Source organism: Myzus persicae, unplaced genomic scaffold (genome assembly GCF_001856785.1).
Source record: "Myzus persicae strain clone G006 unplaced genomic scaffold, MPER_G0061.0, whole genome shotgun sequence".
In the NCBI taxonomy this organism is placed as follows: domain Eukaryota; kingdom Metazoa; phylum Arthropoda; class Insecta; order Hemiptera; family Aphididae; genus Myzus; species Myzus persicae.
In genome coordinates, this window is record NW_019102258.1 from 259,124 (window position 1) to 279,572 (window position 20,449).

At 32.7% G+C, this 20,449-nt stretch overlaps 3 protein-coding genes across 5 annotated transcripts in view; 2 read left to right on the forward strand and 1 right to left on the reverse strand.

The window, feature by feature from the left end:
• Nucleotides 1-9,312, forward strand: part of LOC111031669 (disintegrin and metalloproteinase domain-containing protein 11) — a 258,301-nt gene extending 248,989 nt beyond the window's left edge. For 2 of the 3 annotated variants that reach the window (XM_022311712.1, XM_022311711.1), the window contains exons 22-28: nt 155-232; nt 333-403; nt 782-1,039; nt 1,254-1,352; nt 1,437-1,617; nt 2,334-2,458; nt 6,615-9,312. In XM_022311712.1, coding sequence (XP_022167404.1) covers nt 155-232; nt 333-403; nt 782-1,039; nt 1,254-1,352; nt 1,437-1,617; nt 2,334-2,458; nt 6,615-7,135 — 1,333 coding nt within the window. In that variant the 3' untranslated portion in view covers nt 7,136-9,312. Of the gene's footprint in view, nt 1-154; nt 233-332; nt 404-781; nt 1,040-1,253; nt 1,353-1,436; nt 1,618-2,333; nt 2,535-6,614 lie in introns of all 3 variants that reach the window. The other variant, XM_022311713.1, reaches the window with a different exon arrangement.
• Nucleotides 9,313-16,438: 7,126 nt separating this feature from the next.
• On the forward strand, nt 16,439-17,858 carry LOC111031667. The gene is made up of 2 exons (XM_022311710.1): nt 16,439-17,567; nt 17,638-17,858. Exon 1 carries the CDS (start codon nt 16,460-16,462, stop codon nt 17,309-17,311), a length of 852 nt encoding a protein of 283 aa, XP_022167402.1. The 5' UTR covers nt 16,439-16,459; the 3' UTR covers nt 17,312-17,567; nt 17,638-17,858.
• A 581-nt stretch (nt 17,859-18,439) lies between these two features.
• On the reverse strand, nt 18,440-19,824 carry LOC111031658. Its single transcript, XM_022311695.1, has one exon. It carries the CDS (start codon nt 19,421-19,423, stop codon nt 18,440-18,442), a length of 984 nt encoding a protein of 327 aa, XP_022167387.1. The 5' UTR covers nt 19,424-19,824.
• Between the last annotated feature and the right edge of the window lie 625 nt (nt 19,825-20,449).

The window sequence follows — 20,449 nt, forward strand, 5'->3', positions numbered from 1 at the left end:
TAGTTTAATGGTCCAAACTTTGCGTAATACATATTATTAGTTAGATGTACCTGTTAAATATATTTTTTTATGTTCTTTAAATCAATATCGTGCGCATTTAAACATTTTAAACAATAATAATATATAATGTATTCTAAATTTATTTTTATTATAGTCGCTCAGAAACTGGATCCCATAAAATGCTCTTTCATTCAACAAACCATATGTCTCCAAGCACTTCTGGTATTTCCATGTAAGTGTATCATAAATATTTATAAACGTATCTTTCTTTTATTTATTTCAGTTATTTTAAGAATTGTTGTACGTGTTATATATAAATATTTTTTTTTTAGGGAGCATAAGTCACAAAACTTGTCCAGATTAGGCCTGTGCCCTAACGACGAAGACGATATGAACGTCCAAGGCAAGTTTATTTTTATTTCACTTATGATTGTATATTATTATCACCCCCAGAGATTTCGTCGTTGTGAATTCAACTTGTTGAACGTACTATATGTCAGTATATATTGTATATTGTCACAGATATTTTGTGAGTTCCGACATTACTCATTTGTTCAAACTTTGCTAACTTCCAACACAGTTCTGTCTGTTCGTCTTCTAATCTAATACCCTTGTGTATTTAACTTAAAGCTTACAGAAAATAACTGTTTTGGCCATATTGTTTTAAAATGTAAAAGTTTCATTATACTTTTAACACATCACGTGAATCATGTTCGACAGCGTGAACAATTTTCAAGTTGTCTTTGAACTTCGAAGGCTATATTTGAATTATTCATTATAGAAAACCATCACATGAGTGGACGTGGAAGCAGTTGTGGTCTAGCTCCGGGGTCTGTAAGTATATCTGACATGGAACGGAAAATCAAATCACTTGATGGTTACCACGGAGACTTGTTGGAAAAACTTCGTGACGCCGCCCATAGATCATCGTCCGGTGCCAGGTCAAGTAGTGAAGACCTATTATGGCGCACCTTGACAGAAACTGCTGAATCGGCTTATAATCGTATTACAGCTAGTCAAGAAAGACTGTGTGAAGACAGTTAGTAAAATTTAATTGTGTATTAATATCAATTATTTTAATTAATTATTACTTGAACGTTATAAACTTTAAATTTCATAAAATACCTATGTGTTATGTATGAGCATCAGTAATAAGTCACATAATGAATTACATTTAAATCAAAACTATTATTAAGATTCTGTAGTAAAATTTAATATTTTGAATTATAAATATTAATGAAATGTGTTTTTAGGGCATGGACTTCCTCAAAGTCATACCGTTCTATCTGAAAGTGGAGCTCCGACATGCCATCGACATCCATATCGGAGGCCCAGTCGGCGAACAGATATCGGTGCGTATTATGAATATTTCATCGTTTTTAATCTCACTAAAGTATACTTGACGTCCAATTCTAATAATATTCTGTTTAATAAAGCCCCGGAAGACGAAGAAGATACCGCTAAAGAGGTTTCCTCCACAATCCGTATACGAAATCTGGAAGACCTTTTCAAACAAATTCAAGAGCACACCGTAAGGCACAGTCCATCTGGTTCGGAAGAGAATAGGATGTCCGAAACAGAAGTCGACAGACACTATAGACATGACGCGCATCCCGGGTGATTATTTTTACTCATATATACTACACGTCATAGTATTACAATATTGTTATCAATTTAAGACCGGGATTTAAATGCGATAAAATATAGTAAAATATGCATTTGATTTTTAAAAAACTTCAAAAATATGAAAAAAATAAAAATTGTTAAAGATACCTATTCTAATTTTATTAAATAGCTTTCTTAAATGTACCTCAACACAATAAAGTATTTAACCATCAGTTTATTAAACTTGATAGCATATGGTTTTCATTACTTTTTATATTGTTATCGATATTCGATCAACTTAACTTGTATGAAAAATTGAGTCACACAGAAAAAATATTGAAAAGTATGATTATTAATTTTAACAATCAATTATTAGAAATTAATATTCACAAAAAATCCAAAGGGGTTATATGACCCCTCTGCTGCAACCCCCTTCGCTCATGAGTACTTCCATGAATCGTCGTATACAAAAGTTATAAAATAAAATACTAACTATGTAGTCATCGTGTAGCCCATCAAGGGAGCCTCAGCGGTAATAACAGTCAGTCTATATATGGGGACGAAAGGAGGGGCGCCGCAAAGACGAACGCCGCCCCCTCGATTAGACCCCCCCCCCCCCCCGATGGCTTATATTTTATATCGCGATTATTATTAATACGGCGTTTAGAGTAAAACTATTGTAACGAGAATGATCTTTATTTTTTGCTCACCCCGGCCGTTTTCCGCAGATGCGAAGAACCGAGATTCGTGAGGGGTTGGTACCGTCCGGCGAGTAGGGCGACCAGCGGCTCGGCGTCGCCGTACCAACAGGCGGCCGCCCGGGCGTCGTCGGCCACCGTCCACTCGACAACAGGTGAGGAAAGCATCTATGAATCGGCAGACCACCCGCCCTCCTGTCGGAACGCGTGTAATACCCCCGACAGCGAAAGGTATGCACCACATGCACAAACCCGTCATAGGCGCTAATTGTATAATATTATAATTAACCGTCGTACAGGGTGACTCACCAAAAATGATCAACCCCATTTTCTTCTTCGACAATGCAGTCAGTCAAAATCTGATTTTTGAAATTTTGAAATATAATTAAATGCTAAATTTTTAAATTCTTGAGTTTTTTTTTTTTTTTGTACACTACTCCAGAAGCGCCTTATGGAGATTCGAACTTCTATTTTTCAAATGAAAACCCCCGCATTTACTGAAAATTACTAAATTATTTAACAGATAATTTCGCTAAAAATTCGAAAAAGTAGTTTTTGAGTTATTTAAATTTTTATACTAAGGATATAGGTCTATGATAATAGGTTTGGAAGATGTAAAGGGCTATGGTGAATTAAAAATATTAACAAATAATATTGATCTATCAACGTTTATAGTTTTTAAAAACGGTCCATGTATAATAGACACTAGATCCAATATTACATCTATTTTATATTTTTGTAAAACCAATTTCTAGGAATGTTCTTCTTAGTATGAACATTTCAAAAGCTAGAAAAATACTCATTCGAATTTCAAACGTCAATACTGTCAAAAAAATTATCCACTAAATAATTTACAGTAAAAAATGTAAGTTCTCCTTCGAAGACAGAAGATTTTATCACCACATAACACTCCTTAAATTGCACAAAATGATTCAAGGATTTTAAAAAATGGTCTTTGTGCATAGGTTTATTTGAAAAACTCTAAAAACCAGATTTGCAACTGCATTATTATTGAAGAAGAATTAGGGATGATAATGCTTGGTGAATCACCCTGTATATTATATTTTTATTATATACACTTCATATTATTATCATTATAAATACGTACGCGCACTTATTAATTATAATATTATAGTTCCCAAAACATAGAGTAGTGTATTATATTATATTATATACAGGGTGGTTCGTTTAACGCCACAAGTCAGGTACTTACTTCGAGTTAGTTTGTTTTTCCAAAACTATGGTGACTTGTTTCGAGTTTAAAAAAAATCAAATAGTTAATGACTAAGAAACAAAAAAGTGTATTTAGTGATTATCGCCAGTACTTGAACTATATTTTATTAATTAACTGACAAAATGAGGGATGTGCGTTAAAAATATCACCCTATATATGTGGACGTGTATGTATTTATAATTGAGTGGTGTTAAATGGCTGATACTGTTACATGCAATTTAAAACTTTCAAAAAATAGTGGCTATTATATTTTAGAGAACAATTTTCAGAGATTCAAATTTCTAAATAATTTTTCTTTCATACAGATATAGTATATAGGTAAGACAATGCGGTTTAATTAATACTGCTTTTAATTGTAAAACAACAATGACATTTTTGTTTGGCCGATATGCATATTAGGTGCTGATGAAATGTTTGCCAAAAAATGTTGGTCGAATTACTAAAATATTGGCTAAGCCACAGTGTTCTAATACACACATAATATTTAAATCTATCCAAGTATGAAATATTGACGTAACCTCGGGAATATGCTTAACCGCCACCGATAAATTATGATTTGTATATAATATAATATAATGTGTATACTGTATATGATAAAAAAAATATTATTAACACGAGTAGATTTTTTTGAAGACCGCACGCGTGATCGTTTTGTTTTTTTCTTCTCCATCTCGTTTCGTTACTACCGCAATAACTCAAACATAATATACCATATACCGGCAGATAAATCGGTTTTCAGTTAATCGACTGTGTCGTTTCCGAACGAATTTCGTGGTTGTGCAAAACAAAATATAATAAGACGAGGAAAAAAACGAAACGCCCACAGCTGCTGTGCAAAATAAATAAATATATTATTAGGTATATAATATGTACATGGGATGGACCACTGTTTTTTCCCGTCCGTCCTCCGCGCAACTGACAAATGACTGAATGAGGACAACGGGAAACCTCGGGGTAGTCCGTCCTCTATATTATTATATTATAATAATAATAAATATAATGTAATATTATTATAAACGTTAAGTTAGAGTAGTTATAGCCCGTAGTAATATATATAATTATAATATTATAGTTATCGTAGTAACATATTATATCATAATAATTATGATGTCCACTTTCTGTGAGATCGAGTTCAAAAGTCACATATCAATTACTAGGTGTGTAAGGAAAAAAAATTTATTTTCTATCAGTGATGACTTTTTTTAAATGCGTTTTGATAGCGAAATCATATGCCATTCCGGATACTCTTTTCGAGTACGTCCGACCGTCCGTTTTACTTCCGGTATCGAGTCTGCCCGTTTATTCCTAATAAATAAATAAATATATTATACCAAACTTATTAGTATATACGTATGATTTTTTTTCGAACACATTTTGACTTGATAAATATTATGATCACGCAATTTCACGAAGTGAGGGGTGTTCCATTTAACCGAAGACACCCATTATTTAAAAAACCCTGACATTTTTGAAAATATTTCGTTTATACGATTATAAGTCATTTCAAAATATTTTTGTTTTAATTCTATTTTTCTATAAGGTTTTTAGTGACAATATATAAAGGTACATTTTTAATTTCATATTCCGAAACAGAGTATTATTCGGAATATTCCAATCCATCAAAATCAAATTTCAAAAAAGTAGTTTGTTAAAAGTATCTACTTAAAATTTAGATGAGTGGAGAAGTGGACCAACATTTTTCGAGGTAACTGCTTTATTCCACTCCTCTCGACTAAACTTTAAATTATTTATAAATCATAGACTTACTCGTTGAAAATTCAATTTTTATAAGCCAATGTGTTCCAAAAAATATTCTGCTTTGTGATAAGGAATTAAAAATGCATTTTGTCATTAGGTAAAGCAAAGTTAGTAAAGTAAAATTAAATTAAAGATATACCACAAAAAGTAGTAAGAAATATTATATTTTTTAGAAATTTTTGTTTTCTTACGACTTAAAACTGTGAACAAAAACACTTCAATTGTTGCTGGTTTTTTAAGTAATGAGTGTCTTACATGAATCACCCGGCGTATGAAGACCGACCACGTCACGCTGACTGACAAATGGTAGACCGGTAACCGCATTTAGATACCACAAATACGTCCCCACGCACATTCAGATGCGCTTTACCCGTCAGGCGTACTCTCAGATGGACATAATACCATCACCGGGTGAACAATTTTTTGGGTACTTGCTTGCTATCGCCGAGCCACCGTGAACCGTATAAAACGTATCACCCTTGAATGTATCGGTCTATAAATCTGAAATGTCGACATTTCTGTGTAGGTATTTTGATAGTTTACGTGTACCTCATGCCATAGGTAAGTCTATAGCGTACGACACGCTCTATTTACGGACAAATGGTAAATACTTCATAACTGTATTATATTTTACTTTAACCGTGTTATGTAGTAGGTACCTATAAGTTGTCAGCTTGCCGCTACATCGTAGATAATAATAAGACGTATACATTTAAGTGCATTTATCCATCTCACGCAACATAACGTTATCAAATTATTTTAAGACGTTGTAAAAAGTTCATTTTAAATATTTTCCACGGTATTTTTATTCATGCTATAGCATTCAATTTTTACAGTAAAAACATATTATCGTTAAAATCTTTGAAAGATTTTATTACATACATTTTTTTTTTTAATATTAATTTACACCTCATTATGAAATACTAAATATTCATACTTTTACTATTCATATCAAAAACTACATATTTAGCGGTATCATATACGTATAAGAAGTAAGAACTATCCTATTATTATATTATAGAATAACAACAGACGGTCACGGGGTGATAAATTTTATACGGTCCAGTGGCGAGCGGGACAATAGCAACAGGTACCGAATTTTTTTCGGATTTCCCCGAAGTACCTATTTTCAAGTCGCTTTTCCGTGTGTTTAGAAACTCGAGTTGTATAACCTTGCTATGGGGAAAACCAGGTGCATGTCACGCAAAGGGCGACCCGCCGTCGTCATAATCATACATTATTATAATATCGCGCCGTTTGGGTGTGAATAATAAACGTTTGGTTTTTGTGCTTTCTCTTTTTTCTCGTTCCCTCGGAAGCTCGTCGACCAATAGCGCGGTCGGCTAGCATGGACATGCCGGCGGTCGCGGCCATCGCCGACAGTGGCGTCCGACAGCCGGCGGCCGCCCGCAGTGGCGGCAGCAGCAGCGCCCGGAGCAGTCGCCGGTCCTCGACGCACCACCAACACCGCTCCGGGTACGACCCGCCGCCGTCGGCCACCAGCAGCGGCAGCGGCCATTCGCCGTCGCCCCGGTGCCGGCAACGGCGAAACGGCGCCACCGACGACACCCGCGCCGCCACAACCAGCATCACCTCCACCACCGCCAACAACACCACCATCATCACCGCCGCCGCCGACAACAACAGCAGCAGCAGCAACAGCAACAACAGCAGCAACAACAACAGCCACCACCACCACCACCACCAACAACAACAGCAACAACAACAACAACAACAACGCTCATTTTCCGCCAACAACCGTCCCGACCCAACCCCGACCGCGGCGCACGAACGGTCCGTGCTGCTCAACAACAAACATTTTCCCGAATACAAACACTGACGTAGATCGCGCGCCGCCGACGCCGCCGCCACTGGAGGACCGTCGTTTGACGGTATCCTGTCCGGTTTCCTGTCCGGTATCCTCGACTCGTCGTTGTCGTCGTCCACTTAATGGTGGCGGCTTCAAGTGGTGGAGCAGGACGGGGTTGAAGGTCCGACGGTATGGCGACGGCGATTGTCGTGCCGTATAATTATTTTTATTATTGTGAATATTATATGATATTGTAAATGTCTGTGCGAATGTGGCCGACGGCCATCGCGCACGCGTATACCCCCCCCCCCCACACACACACAACAAGTCATTGTCATTATTATTGTTGTTGTGTTGTTCCATGTCGTTCCACATGTCAGCAATAATAATAATGCTTATAATATGGATGTGCGTCGACGTCGTAACCGCCGGCTATGGTTATTACCAGTCATAACTTATTAGGTTAAGTTCAGGTGCGGATCTAGAAATATGAAGTGGCAGGTAACCTTTTTTTGGAAAAATTATTATTTTAGTACTCACAAAATAGATCATAGATAAGATTTGGTAACAATAAATTAACAATTTTATTTGTATTAAATTATATCATTGTCAAATGGGTGAGGTGCTAAAGGCCCTTTATTGACGTGCCTAGGTGGACGAGAGTTAAGGGTTCACCCCCCACCCCACCCCGGAAAATTTGTTCCGAGTACAGCCTTGATACCTAAAAGGTATTAATTGTTTCTTTCAGTACACCACCACCAATGTGTTTATAATGATCAATAACAATATAATATTATTATGGTAAGGGCGAAGATTTTAAGAAGACCCGGAGCTGGTCGTGAGCTGCAATTTAGTCGGGTAGTACAGCAGTAGTTACTAGTTGCAGTGGTCAAAGTTATTCTTGGTTCGCATGAATTAATATTCCCATTGAAAATTGTACCCGAAAAGACGCCGTCGCGTGTATTATAATAATAATAATAATAATATATTAGACTCGTAAGAGCACTCCGATGATGGATCACGTCTCCGGGTCACGGAATTTATCGTTTAGCGTTCGTCACACGATTTCCGGGCATAATTAATTGTTCCAGTTCAGTAAGCCCCGGTGGTCCCCTCCACCCTCAACACTATCGACCACCCCGCAGTACCGTCCCTGTAGTCAGTCGACGATGCTCTGAGCCGTTGCCGCCATGCGTGCGTGTGTCTGATGCGCTTACGTTTAAATTAAATCTCTGGCGAGGTAAAAAAAAAACAATAATTGTGCCGGTACATCGAAACGATTTGATATCGTAAAATACTAAAATCGTGTAATATTATGAGGGCGGGGTAAAAACCTTTGCCTACAATAGTATTGCTGTCATCGTCATCATTCGCAGTTTGGCACTGCTGTGTCACGGCAAGGGAATGACATCATCTCCAGCGTCCGGCGAGTACTTACCCTATTTCGATTTTGCAAACGCAAATCGAGTGTACTTCACTCCTCGTGATTTCGTCTCGTATAATATCAAATCGACGACATGGTAATACACTCTATAATCTTCCCGACCCTCGGCGCGTGTAATATTCTCTCGGCGGTGTTTGCGTTTCTCGGGGCTCAATTTTTTTCCTTCAATCCCGTACAAATAAACCATCTCGATCACGTAGTTTTCTCTATTCGGTCCCGATTCTCTAAAAAAAAAAAAAATATGTTACAACGAGTTGTTCAGTACCTATGCGAGTGAACAACAACGACACACTATTCGCCGTGCGTTTCCGATAACGAATCGACTTACGACGTTTTCCTCGCTACACGTATTACGTATAATGTAATACGTGCGTTTCGCGTGTATACGTATTTTCCGTGTCGTTTTTATTTTTCCGCTCTTTCTCTCTGCTCCCCCTCCACACACACACACACACACACACACACACACGCTGTGGAGATTTCACCGACACCGATTTTATAATGTCGTTTACCGTAATTTTTTTTATTTTTCCACCTCGCTCTCTCGCCACAGAAACGACTTTTGGACTTTATTCGTATTTTCGTCGCGCGGCCGACGACGACTGGGAGATATTTTTCGACGCCCGAGACAAAAAATAATATTCATAAAAATGACATCCGGGACTTCACGTTCTTTCCTTTTTATTGCGCGGTCGTAAGCAGGTCTCGTGATCGTGTAGGGTAGTTGTACTACGTGTACAGAGCGCTAGACAACCGGAAAATGTAATTTTCTCGTCCCATATTATAATAATAATATACAATATACATCCGCCGTCAGGCACGCATCAAGAACTTTTCTGCGTATCAAAAATCATTAGTCGACCAATGATGTTCAGTGTACCTATATCATGCTGCTCGTGTACGATTAAAAATATATTTTAAAACACTTTTATTGCCCTCATGAACATACTTAATAATATCAAATAATAATAATTTTAATGTAGGCACTGCTGTATAGGTTATGATTATTATTGTTGATATTATCGTTATGTTACACTACACAGTTCTTGATGCAATATATACAAGTATGATATTAAAATATATTATAACATAATATATTGTATAATATATTAATATCGTTGTTATTGATTTTTTGTTTCCTTGTACATATTTTTACCAGGGTTACTTTAAAATATGTATAACTAACATTACTATATAAATCGTACAAACATATATATATATATATATAATATATATATATATATATATATGTCTATTGCAGTTTAAAAATTTGTCTTCTATATATTGTGTATCTAAATAATATTATATTAAAATAGTTTTGTATAAAATGTTTTCCGTAGTGTATATTTAAAACACGAATGCATACGTTAAAAATGCGCGTACTTAAGTCAGATCCGAGATCGCAACTGCCAAAAATGTTTTTTTTTAATAATGTTGTACAACTGTAATAATAATATGACTTATTATTATATATATTATTACGATGTTATAATATGTTATTGAAAAATACAAATTTATCGATCTTGTTTTTCGTTTTTTTTTTTTGCTCTATTACATTTTTCTACAAATGTAAATTGTACCTATTGATTTATAATAAACTTAAATATTAACAATATAATATATTATAATAGTCTTGCCGCCAAACATAAGCCACAAAAATCCAAAAATAATCGAAAATACACGAAATCATATAAGTAGGTAGGCACCTACATCACACCGGAAAGCGCTCACGAAGAACACAGATTTCCGGTGCGCCAATTATAAGTTACTACACTTGACTCTGTTTGGTAATCGTTATTATGGGCACCTACTCCATAAATATACACCATTTTCACATTTCTGTACAATTGTATTGTAGTTGAATTTTGTTATATGTCGCATAGGTGGGTGCCTATAATATGACTATACGTTTTCCAACATACATTCGTCCGCCGATGGTACCTCCCAATATATTTCAACCTGTATATTATTATATCTTATGGAACTACGAACAAATTTGCGTATAATTATCAGTTGTGTACGGTGTTTCTCGTGACAACACGACTACCTCAGATTTAAGTTATACATCCTCGTTAAAAAAAAATACGAAAAAAATGTCTCTTGTAAAAAAGTAAAATTAATTAATTAATCGTAACGTTTTGTTATTTTATCATTATTATTTACCCCTAATATGAATATTATAATAATAATAACGAGAATAGTAAGTAGGCAGCACAGTTAATTCGTAATAATTATTTTTTTTTTACCATCTGAATTTGTTCCGAATTCCCAGTTTCCACCCTATTCATGTGAGATAAAATGAGAGTAACCGTTCCTTTATAAACATTTTAATTCCTCGAAACTTTACTGCGGTAAGTCGTAAGTGTTACTTATAATATCACGGACACTCAACGTGTATTATTCTAATGGGTAATTTTAAAATATAATTGGTTACCTCGTAGGTACTAAATTATATATATTGTCAATATACCGAAGGCGTTAACGAATTAAGTAAGCACCTACCTATACATAAATAATAAAATTAGGTTGATAAATATGTTTTTCTTGATGTACCGTTTTTTTATAACATATATTATATATATGTTATTTCCTTATAGATTATCAAAAATATTAGGTGTTTATTTATTTTACCAAAAAATTGCTTTGTCATGTCACATTCTATACACAACAAATTTAATTTCTCCAATGTACAAAAAAATGTCATCAGAAAATATTAGGACTCTTTTCCGCATTCCCCCTTACTCAGAGATCCATATGACTTGAAGGGATCGCGTTTGAGGAAAGGCAACTAAATAAGAGAGTCGTCCTCCTTATACACCTGTGACCAGATGCGCCAGGGCTTAGGCTTTTTTTTTACACAGGATGACATATTTTCATTGATGAAAAAATCACTAGCTCTGTCAGCGACTAATGAGAACTCGCGCTTCAGGGTAAACCTTTAGGGACCGACTTTCGGTCCTTCGTGTGTACCTTCTACATATTTGAGTGCAGCGGCACAACTACGCCCAAAAAAACCTCGCGTAAACGATCTACTCGATCGACAGCTATTTCTAACCGGCGGTTTAGACGTAATAAATTGTGTACAATTATATTATATCCCCACCTGTTTAATATTATGCTAAAATATCGATATTCTAAATAATAACCAACTAATGTACGAACGCCTCCTAAAGGTATAAAATACGAGGACAACGACGACATTGCCGGTCCTCATCACCCGCAACAATAATTTCAAATTGACAAAAATCGTTTCAAACTATCGGTTTTTATTTTTTTTTTCATTGTCGTTGTCGTTCTTGTTATTGTTGTTGTTGTTGTTGTTGCTTTTGTTGTTGTTAATGTTGTTGTTGTTAATGTTGTTGTTGTTGTTGTTGTTGATGTTATTATATATTATTGTTGTATACCTAGTGTGTTTATTCGTACACTCGCGCGAAACATGTGTACGCCTATATACTTTAAGTGGAAAAAAATCAATTCTAAATTTGAGTTAACTATTATTATTATTATTATTATTATTATTATTATTAATATTATTATTATTATATTATACACATAATATAATATAAAGACGTCATATACTGTATTCGTGTTTTTGCCCGTAATTAATTAAATAATTGTGTGCGGTTACCTATACCTATATACCTGTAATATTATTATTGTCCGTTGTTATTATTATTATATAAAATTCATTGTCGAAAATCTTGTATAGGCCTTTATTATATTCTAATATTATTATTATGTATTATTATTATTATTATTATTAATATTATTATATGTGTTTAAATTGATTATTTCTAGAAGAGGGAAAATTTAAAAATAATGTTTTGTTTGAATCCCATATTATAATGTACAATATACACATACGCACAGTCGACTTGCTGCGGTTATAAGGTGCCTGCAGCTCTCAACTACCCTGACGTATATATATATATATTATTAAATTATGTGTGTGCGCAGTTTCAAGCCTGCAGGGGGATGGTCTTTCCGCAGGGGAGGGTAAAACTCGAAAGTCCACGAGACGTTTTGTGATCTGTTTTTTATGACCGTCGAACAACGGGCCCGCATTAAGTATAACTGCACGATAATAATATTATAATTTATAATATATTATGATTTTAACACAATACCCACCTATTAATATCGTCGTAAATCAGATCGCACGTACCCGCTATTTTTTTCACTTGTACAATTTTTTGTACACGTTTCGAAAATTTGTCGACTGCAATATCTGAGCTGACCCACTGCGTGCACATGATAATAATAATAAATATTATTTAATTTAATAAAATATACGTAAAACGACTGCACTAACAATACAAGTACGTAGGTACTAGTTACCCACTATAATATTGTTATTGCCTGTATAATTGCCACACCGCAGCCGTGTTATATATTATTGTATTGTTGTATGGTTTGATCTCTTAAAACCCTATTTTTTTCGCTCTCGAAATGTGTACAACACAACAATTCGACTAAATTCAAATTGTTTTAAATGTATTAATATTATTATTATTATTAGTTTGATATATTTTAATATTGTGCGACGTTATTTCTATACACATACATACCATATAAATATATAATATACTTTATACATTATATTGGTCATATTGTGCGTTAAATTTTAGTATATTATATTATTATTATAATTATTATTTATTATTTATTAATTATTATTAATATTATTATTACGATATTGTTTTATGAATATGTTTTATTTTTACTCGTAGACGTGTGCAGGGTATTTAAATTATTATTATTATTACGATGTAAACAATATAGAAGTTATTATACGACCCGTAATCATATATAGACCCATTGTAATTTGGCTGAGAAGTGCGTATGGAGTTAGCGCCTACACCGCCTACCTAGTCACATAATATAATATTAAAGTATACGTGACACGGTATTATAGTCTAGTATTATAGTAGTATGTAGACGACTGCTCAGAATTTACAGTAATAAAACTATCCTACATGTTCGGGTAAGTACGGGTAGGTAGTAGTTAGGTACCGCGGAGTTTACCTACTTAACTATACATACCTCCATGGGGCGCTAAAGGGGTTCAATCTCATCATCTGCCATCCGAGTCTCGTTTAGACGAGTTTCGTTCAAGTCCCGTAGAAGTTTAAGTCAACGTACTTAGATTATTATACATTATACCCGGTGCAGAACGATTGTGCATTTTTTACACATTTTCTTTATGATCGCGCACTAAAAATAAAAAAATATTGTAGTTGTCCTTTGTTACCTAACAAAAGAACGAAAATACAACAAGACTACGTACCTAAAAAAAGTTTATTTACAAAAAGTTGGTTTAGAATAATTAAAATCAATCCTAACTTATTAAAAGAACACAATTCAAAATCAGAAATATCAAATAGGTATATAATTTGGTGAAAATGATTTTCTCGGTTTTTACTCCAAAATATATAGTTAACGATTTTTCTGATGATATATTAGACAATATTATGTATACCCTGGATCCTGATGATTTTTGTGTATTATTGTATTACATATTTATGTGTACTAATGTCCTTATATGATTGTATCAAAATCGTAATTTAAAACTTGCTGTAGGTCAGGTACCTACCTAGTAGTTTAAAAAGCAATTAAAATAGCACAATTGTTACTATTTTATTTTCGTATAAAAACTTTTTTGATGCGCAATCATGTTGTATTTGCGGTAGGAAAAAATGACGATCATATTTTTTGATGCGCGATTGTGTTGCACCCTTAAATACGCCTTTTAACTTGTAACCTACATACCAATATTGTATTTTGATAATTAACGCAATTCAATATAAAAAACCGTTGTTAACAAATATTTTCTCGTATGTCAAGAGTTACACCCAATATAGTCGAGAATCGACATAAAAAATTAGGAGGGAGGAAGCTTAAACATCAAACAAATTTCAGAGGAAACAGACCCGTTCAACCCTATTAACGCCAACCGAGAGATACCTTACCCTTTCGTAGTTTCTACCCCCGTCTTATACAATTCTACTATGGCATCAAACAACATTCAAACCATTCTTCGCTTCGATATTATAACCATATTATACAGGTACTTACTACTTCTTCCCACAAAATACTTACTAACGACGGGTGACTTCGACGAAATCTCGGGCCGCGGGATGGAAATTTTCTAATGACCACTCCATGACAGTATATCTAATTCTTAATATTAACTACCACCCACATTGTAATTTCATATATAACTCGGTGAATGGTCCTTTTCGAAATACCTATATATACGTACATATATATAAAATAACATAACGACGATGAATTTCGCGATATCATTGTAGATATTATTGTTACTATTATTATTATTATTATTATTATTATCACGATAGATAGGAACATGATAATATGAAATTCCGGAAAAATTATTATAATTATTAATAGATATAAGTATATCATATATATATATATATGTATAGGTATATAAAAAAACGACGGATAAAAATATTCTGGCGACCAAAAAAAAACGAATTGTCACTGTAACGTCCAATTTTCAATTTCATTTTTTCCTCGGTCATATATATGGTTATATAATAATTAATAATAAATAATTATAATATGTGAATACGTACATCCTAATAATATAATATAGACTCAGGTGTACCATATATTATTAATGTATTATTATGATTTGATTTTTTTCTCTCGATCTACTGAAACCAAAATAACTGCGAGTAATAATAATATTTATAAATTTAAATGTTTTGTAGATAATGTATAAAAAAAAAATTAAAAAAAGTTCTATTGTTCATTATAAATACATTATTATATATTATAATATTATGTATTATTTTTTTTTTATTATAATTATAATTATTATTTCGATTTTCGAATGCGCGAGAGGACTCGCATAGTAGTTTATAAGGTCATTAAGTCGTCTATTTGTAAATATAATACCGATAATAATATTATACATCAATTGATAATGTTGTATTATATTAGTAATATTATATTATATTATATTATATTATAATAATGTTGTAAATTTAAGATTACCAGTTTGAGTATTCTGTGCTCAATTGTTTTAGCCATTTAGGCTACAATATATAAGTGTCACTTTTTTATAGATAAATGTTTTAGGAACAATAATATAATGATTATTATTATACAGAAACAAAAAAAAACAAAAAAAAATATTATAAAAATAATTATTGATTGTACATAATAATTTATCCATTCTGAAGATATATTATAATATGGTAACTAAACAATGTGATTATATATATATTATTATATATACATATATATATATATATATATATATAATAAAAACTAGAATTTGGAGTAAATCATTTAAGATTGTCGTAATTCCATATTTCCATTGCCACTTCCATAACCAAACATAAAGCAACTGTGCGGGTTGCCGGGTTATTATTTTATACAACAACGTCTATATAAGTTGAATAATTAAGCATCTATATAATTCAAACATCAAAAGTGGTTTTGAAGCGTGTCGTGAAAGCGATAATCACCCCACCATGGATGGTAAGAGTTGTGTAAATGGATGGGATCTTCGATTATATGTGGTCTGTTTACCTGAAACATACATCGTTTGCTCTGCGGCAAAAAAAATTTACCATTATACAATCTGCGACAAAACCGATAAGACACACTATACAAACTGCGGCAATTTATTTTATATACCTACCAAAGTTATTATATACTGCTCATATATACATACCTACGAGTATCGTTTAATTAATTACCTATGTTATGTTATTTATCTTTCTTACAAATTGGTATGGTAAATCCAAATGTATTTTTAAGTTTAACGAAACATACTGAATATCGGCTCCTTTGCGTTTAATAATACTAGTTAGTATCTGCTTACTAGTGTCAGTAGAAGTACTCGTAGTTAAAAGTTTACTATTTTGTTCAACGTCATGGAATTTACAACAATGTTTAGCCAGAACGGCAAACAATTAACAGTGTTAGATAGTTTTAAATTCAAATTTAAGTATGAAGCGAAGATAAGTGGTAATAAAACATGGGAATGCACTAATAAAACATGCAAAGCCAAATTGGTCTTCAACAAGAATAAAACTCTACTACAAGAAAAATCAGTTTTGGATCATAGTCACGAATCAGATTCTACAATTGAACGTCAAGCCGTAAGTAATAATATCAAACGAAAAATGTCTGAAAGCAATATAAACGAAATGCCATCCAAAATAATTAGAAAAGAACTTCGTAGTTTAGGAAATGATACACATTTAATGACTAATGATATTTCATATATTCGTAGAAATTTATATAATAAAAAAGCTGAATATCACCCACCACTTCCCAAGGATATTAATGAAGTACATGAAGCTCTAATAAATATGAATATTATGACTAACAAAAATGAAAACTTTTTGCTAGTTAATGATAAGGAAACAAATATAATTATATTTACATGTCTCACCAATTTAAAATACTTATGTTCTATGGAAAAAGTTTTTATGGACGGAACATTCCAGTTCTGTACTAAATTTTTTTATCAGTTTTTTGTACTGCATGGATTTCAAAATGGTATATATATGTCTCTGGTATATGCATTGCTTCCCAATAAACATACATCGACTTATAAACATTTATTTAATAAGTTACGTGATGCATGTTTGGCCGAAGGATTTTCACTAAACCCAAATATGTTCGTAATTGATTTTGAAATTGGAATACACGAAGCGGTCCGCAGTATTTGGCCAACCAGTATTATTCGAGGTTGTAATTTTCATCTCGGCCAAGCTTGATTTAGAAAATTACAATATTTAGGTTTATCCAAACTTTATATTGAAGGAGACACAGATGAAGGAAAATTTGTTAATTATATTTTTGGTTTTCCGTTCCTTGAACCTGAAGAAGTCGAAGATTCGTTTGTTTTTGGATGGAGATATGCCATCTAATAGTCAAATAGTAAAATTTTGTGATTATTTAACAGAAAATTATATGCAAGAAATATTCCCTCCTTCTTTATGGGCATCGAAATCAGAAGTTATAACAAATAATGTATGTGAATCTTTCCATTCAAAATTTAATGCATATTTTTATTATCATCCATCACTGTATAAATTTATAGATGCTCTACAAGATATCCAAGTTGACACATATTTAAAAACTAGAAGTGCAGAAGAAGGGGTAATACAAAAAAGAAATAAAGCGACAACGCAAAAATATAAATTTATTAACGAACAGCGACAAATGAAAGAAGATGGACGAATTTCAAGATACGAATTTTTGAAGAAAGTATGTTTTAAGAATAAGCGACAAAATGTTTAAAAAGTAGAGTAAATAGGTAATTATTGTATTATTTGAATTTTTTTATTATACGATCAAAACGATTTCTTAAAATAATTTTTATTAATAATAATATTTGGATACACGTCAATTGATCGTAAACAATTGATCGTGCGACAATTGACCGCAAACAATTGATCGCAAGCCAATTGACCGCAATTACAATTTACCGCACGACAATTGATCGGAAAATCAGGAATCGGAATCAGTAATAATTTTTAATTTGAATATATAAATATATTACATTAAGGTAGATATTTAATAAAAAATGTTGGTATATAAAAATTATACGTAATATTTTTTTAAATAAAAACATTTAATGAACCTACATATAATTGAATATAAATAATAATAATAATAAATATGTCACCCAATGGCCTTTGTTGCCGCGGGTTATCTAATGAAAAAAAAAAAAAATAATAATAATAATAATAAATACATTAAGGTAGGTCACGTATAATATATAAGAATTAAACACTAAATATTAAACTTGCAATTGAAAATTGTATGCAATGCCACGAAGAAAATCTTCAATATTTGTATAATTGCTATAATTGGTACATATTTTTTTGATTTTAGCCGCTCTATCTCGGTAAATTTTTTTTTTTTGGAGGCTCATTGCCACCTACGTACTGCTCGATTTTGAATCTGTTTATGCTCTCTTCTTTTTTTAATGCATCTATAAACCGCCAAATTGAAGGATGCTTACCATTTATAAGTGATGTGAAACAATTGTGCCACCCTTCTATAGCATTATTTGTTGTAGCTAAATCTTGGATTACTCTCGAAAAACAATTCCATAATGTGATTGCATATTTTGGTGGTTTTCTTTTTCCTCTCCTATCTAATTTTCCTACCCATGTATTCTCGAAATAATCCAACAGCGGCGCCAGTAGATCCTCATTATCTGTGTAGTAACTTGTAGCTAGTAGTGCATCATAACATTTAATTACATCTGCTTCTGGAATAAATGCTAATGCGGGTAGCATTCGAATTCTTAATGATAACTCTGGATCATTTCGATAAGTTGTCTGTAGGCCCAATTCTTGTACATGACGCCAAATGCATTGCGACATATGAAAAAAACAACCTTTTATCTCTGTATCACAAAACTCCATTTCGATAGCATTTAAAGCTGCTCTTTCATAATCTATCATAATACTTTTTGGATTTAAATTTGGTTTCAGTGATTTTAAAATTTCAAACATGTGACGGTAAGTTTTTTCTTTTTTATCTGGCAGTAATATGTAAACACTAGGAATAACGTTGGAATAATACACCCCGTGTATAGTATATAACTGAGAAAAAATAGGGGGTGCCACTGAAAATGTTCCGTCGCAAAACCAATTATCACATTCGCTCATAAAATCTAAATTTTGTTGAGTTGTAAATATTAAAATACGAGATTCAGTAGGACCACTATCGAATTTTAAAAATAATTCGCCATTAGAGTTATACCTATATTGATCTGGTATAATAAATTCAAAATTACTTGGATTAGCCGGTGCAGCTTCCTCCTTTTGGCGCAAACGTTGAATTGTCCTTTTCAAGGTATTAACACTCGACATTTCCGCGGAAACTGCACTTGTTACCTAATTTAGTTTAATTTTCATAATTAATATTTTATCCATTTCTATGCCACTAAAATATGAATTACCTGCATAACTGTGTTTCCTAAAACTGAATGTGTGCTGAGAGTTGTTTGTGATGCATTTTTCTTTAAAATTGAAATAACTTTTTTTGCTTCGATTTTTGCTGCATTTGGAACGTGATTATTATGTTCAATATATTTGGTGACTTTTTCGTCTATTACGTGTACACGACCTTTACAGTGATTTTTTTTGTATTCTGAACATTTCCAATATATTTTATTTTCATGTTCTCGTTCTTTTACGTGTAAAAAACCTTGATAAATAAGTAAATACTTATTTTTTTCGCTTAATACGTACTCTAAAGCCATAATCTATGAACAATACTTCAGCTGCACGAAGTTATTAGCATACTGATTGGGATTGTGTCAGTACGTTATGTCGATCGAATAATATTACGAAAAATTCCTATTCACCTTGCACTATGAAATAACTTAAAGCTATTTTTGCGATCAATTGTCGTGCGGTCAATTGTAATTGCGGTCAATTGGCTTGCGATCAATAGTTTACGGTCAATTGTCGCGCGGTCAATTGCTTACGATAAATTGACGGTACACCATAATATTTTTCAATTTTCAAATTGCTTTTTTTTTTTTTTTACTTCTAATTCTCTAACAGTCTCTAGAGATTTCAATAATTAAGTGTAATATAATATGGACTCCATAAGCATTTAATAATACGTAGATACATTGTACAAGATATATAGGTACACATAGGTATGTATATATTCGAGTAGTATATAATAATTAATAACTTTGGTGGGTATATAATATAAATTTCCGCAGTTTGTATAATGTGTCTTATTGGTTTTGTCGCAGATTGTATAATGTTAAATTTTTTTTTGCCGCAGTTTACATATCGACTTTTAGAAAAAGGTTAATTTTGCCGCAGTTTACCATCTCCCGTTTGCTTATCTAAATATTAAACTGCAGTTCTTTAGTAAAT